Source organism: Montipora foliosa, chromosome 1, assembly GCF_036669935.1.
Source record: "Montipora foliosa isolate CH-2021 chromosome 1, ASM3666993v2, whole genome shotgun sequence".
NCBI classification, from domain to species: Eukaryota; Metazoa; Cnidaria; class Anthozoa; order Scleractinia; family Acroporidae; genus Montipora; species Montipora foliosa.
The window spans coordinates 46,023,737-46,026,218 of record NC_090869.1 but is presented as its reverse complement, the minus strand read 5'-3'; the positions used below and the strand labels follow the sequence as shown (position 1 = coordinate 46,026,218).

Below are 2,482 nucleotides of genomic sequence, written 5' to 3'. Positions count from 1 at the left end.
TGCTTTTTCACATGAAGAAATTCAGCCAGTTTGAATTTTTTTTCAAAATTTACTGCAGAAAACAAAAATTTGCAGGCCTTGATACAATTTCTATCTGATATTTCATGTATAGTATTTTTCCATAAGAATGCAGGAATGTAGTGTTTCCTTTTTATACCTGTCTGAAGTCTTTGATTTCATCTCAATGCAGTTAATAGTAGATTTTTTCATGCCACACTGTAATTTCAAAATCAGAATAGTGTGCTCTTTTCCTGTATATTGTTAATTCATTTAAGAATTCTTTATTATTATAAAACAAATGCAACAAAACAGCTACAGCAGCTTAAACTGTCTATAAGTTCAATGTATGATTTTAAAATAAGTAAAAATTAATATTCCAATACATTGAAATAATTATTTGAGTCATGTGTGTTATCTGTGAGCTGATCAATTGAATAATTGTACATAAAACTGATAATACTTTTGTTAAGTTGTTGAGGAAAACGAAACAATGACTGCTGCCATTTGATTTCCCTCACACAAATGGACTGCAGTGCAGAGCAAAAATTAATGCTCTTTACAGGGTAATGACTTTGCAAGATGTTTTATAGCCACAAGAAGCATTTACAAGGCCCACCAAATATCCAGACTATTACAGAAGGTGAGTACCTGAGGGGGAGTCCTATTTGAAAGGGGCAGAGATGCCCTTCTGAAATTTTGAAAAGAATCCCTAAATGAGATAAATCTGGGTGTGGCTCAAGCTTTCCTTGACCCCAAAAGATGCCAAGAAAACTAAGGAGTGAACATTTAGTTGTATATTTCTTCATGTGCAGCCCTAAACGAGACCATTATAGCTAACACTATAGACGTTTTGCCTGGAACACCCTAAGCAAAATCAAAAATCAGAAATTTACACCCTTAAGCAAGACGAAAAGCATCCCTGCCCCTTTTCATATATTCCAATTCTCTTGGCCGAGATAACCCAAAATCTAAATAGCACTGCAAGAATGAAAAGATCTATATCAGAGGTTTTTGAAGCCGTTCAATAAATTCCCAGTTCGTCTTTACTATGTGAATTCAAAAACCATGAACACTCAAATTATCTCTGGAATGTTAATGTGTTACAAGGAAAAAGCCATACATCAGATCTCAATGCATAGCTGAAAACTGCCAGCTGTAATGGTTATTAACTGTGTAGTTTGCATACTTTTGTGGTTTTATCTCGCATGTGATTGGTAAATTCACAATTAAAATGTTAATGTCAAAAATTATTGAGCAGTTCATGGTTTTTGGATTCGCATAGTACATGTAATAGCTAAAATCGTTCTTTAATTAAACTTGCATGACCATAGAATTTCCAGCTACAACAATTTTATATGCAAAATTTAAAACTGGTCTGCACAGTAGTTTGTGTTAGTCAATACAGTTGTTGTTTTGTTTTGTTTTTTTGTCTCTCGGGCAGACATTCTTTTGGCTCACAATCCCTTATTGGGCAGGTCAGGAGAGATTGCCTCATAAGCCAAAAGAATGCATGGGAGGCTATTCGCTCGGTAATTACAATAATGATGTCTTGATGGCTTCTCAGATGGCTACAGCATTCCTGTTTTGTCCTTGGTTTGGGTCGACTGGGAAAACACCAAGATGGAGCTGTACACCTTGCAGCCACTCCTCATTAAAGTCCTCACCCATGACTTCACAGAAGTTGTGCAACACGCAACAAGCAGCAATGACAAGACAAACAGTCTCAACATTAAGGTCCAGCCTCTTTGCAATGCTTCTGAACCTACCCTTTAGTCTTCCATAGGCATTCTCAACCACCACTCTTGTCATGCTGAGGATCTTGTTGAAATTCACTTGTTCTTGCGTTAAGTTTCCATTATCAGTATACGGCTTCATCAGCCAGTCACTGAGCGCATATGCAGAGTCTCCAACTATCAAGGGCGGAACTCTCACACCTGATATGACTCGAGATAATTGAAGCGGTAGGAAAGTCCTCGCACAGCAGTGGCAAAACAGCGGTGAATTTTTAAATACGCGCGCGTCGTGAACTTTCGCCGGCCATCCAACAAAAATGCCAACAAAAATGTCAACAAAACGATAGTTGCTGTCAACCAATCCCTGCAGTGTTACTGCGTGGAATCCTTTTCGATTCACGTAATCTTCCGGACTTTGGAGAGGTGCAATGATAGGCACATGGCAACCGTCAAGAGCGGCCACTACTTGGGGAAACCCCGCACGATCTCTAAAACCATCGATCTGACCTTGTACTTCTTGCTGATTTTGTGGAAAGAAAATATACCGAGGAAGAAGAATACCTGCAAGTACCTCACATACCTGTTTCACGATGGTACACACGGTGGATTTTCCAACGCCAAACAAGTTTCCAATTGTTCTGTAGCGAGCGGAGTCGGCAAGCCAATACAAAGTGATTGCAACGCGATGGCGAACTGCAATGGCTTTACGAAAGTTCGTGTTCTGTTTCGCGATATGGGGTGATAGTTCA

At 38.8% G+C, this 2,482-nt stretch overlaps 1 protein-coding gene across 1 annotated transcript in view; it reads right to left on the bottom strand.

Annotated features, from left to right (window-relative positions):
- Positions 1–1,560: 1,560 nt before the first annotated feature.
- Positions 1,561–2,482, bottom strand: part of LOC137969842 (putative nuclease HARBI1) — a 1,233-nt gene continuing 311 nt past the window's right edge. Inside the window, exon 1 of the mRNA XM_068816228.1 lies at positions 1,561–2,482. This exon is cut by the window's right edge and continues 311 nt beyond it. Coding sequence (XP_068672329.1) covers positions 1,561–2,482 — 922 coding nt within the window.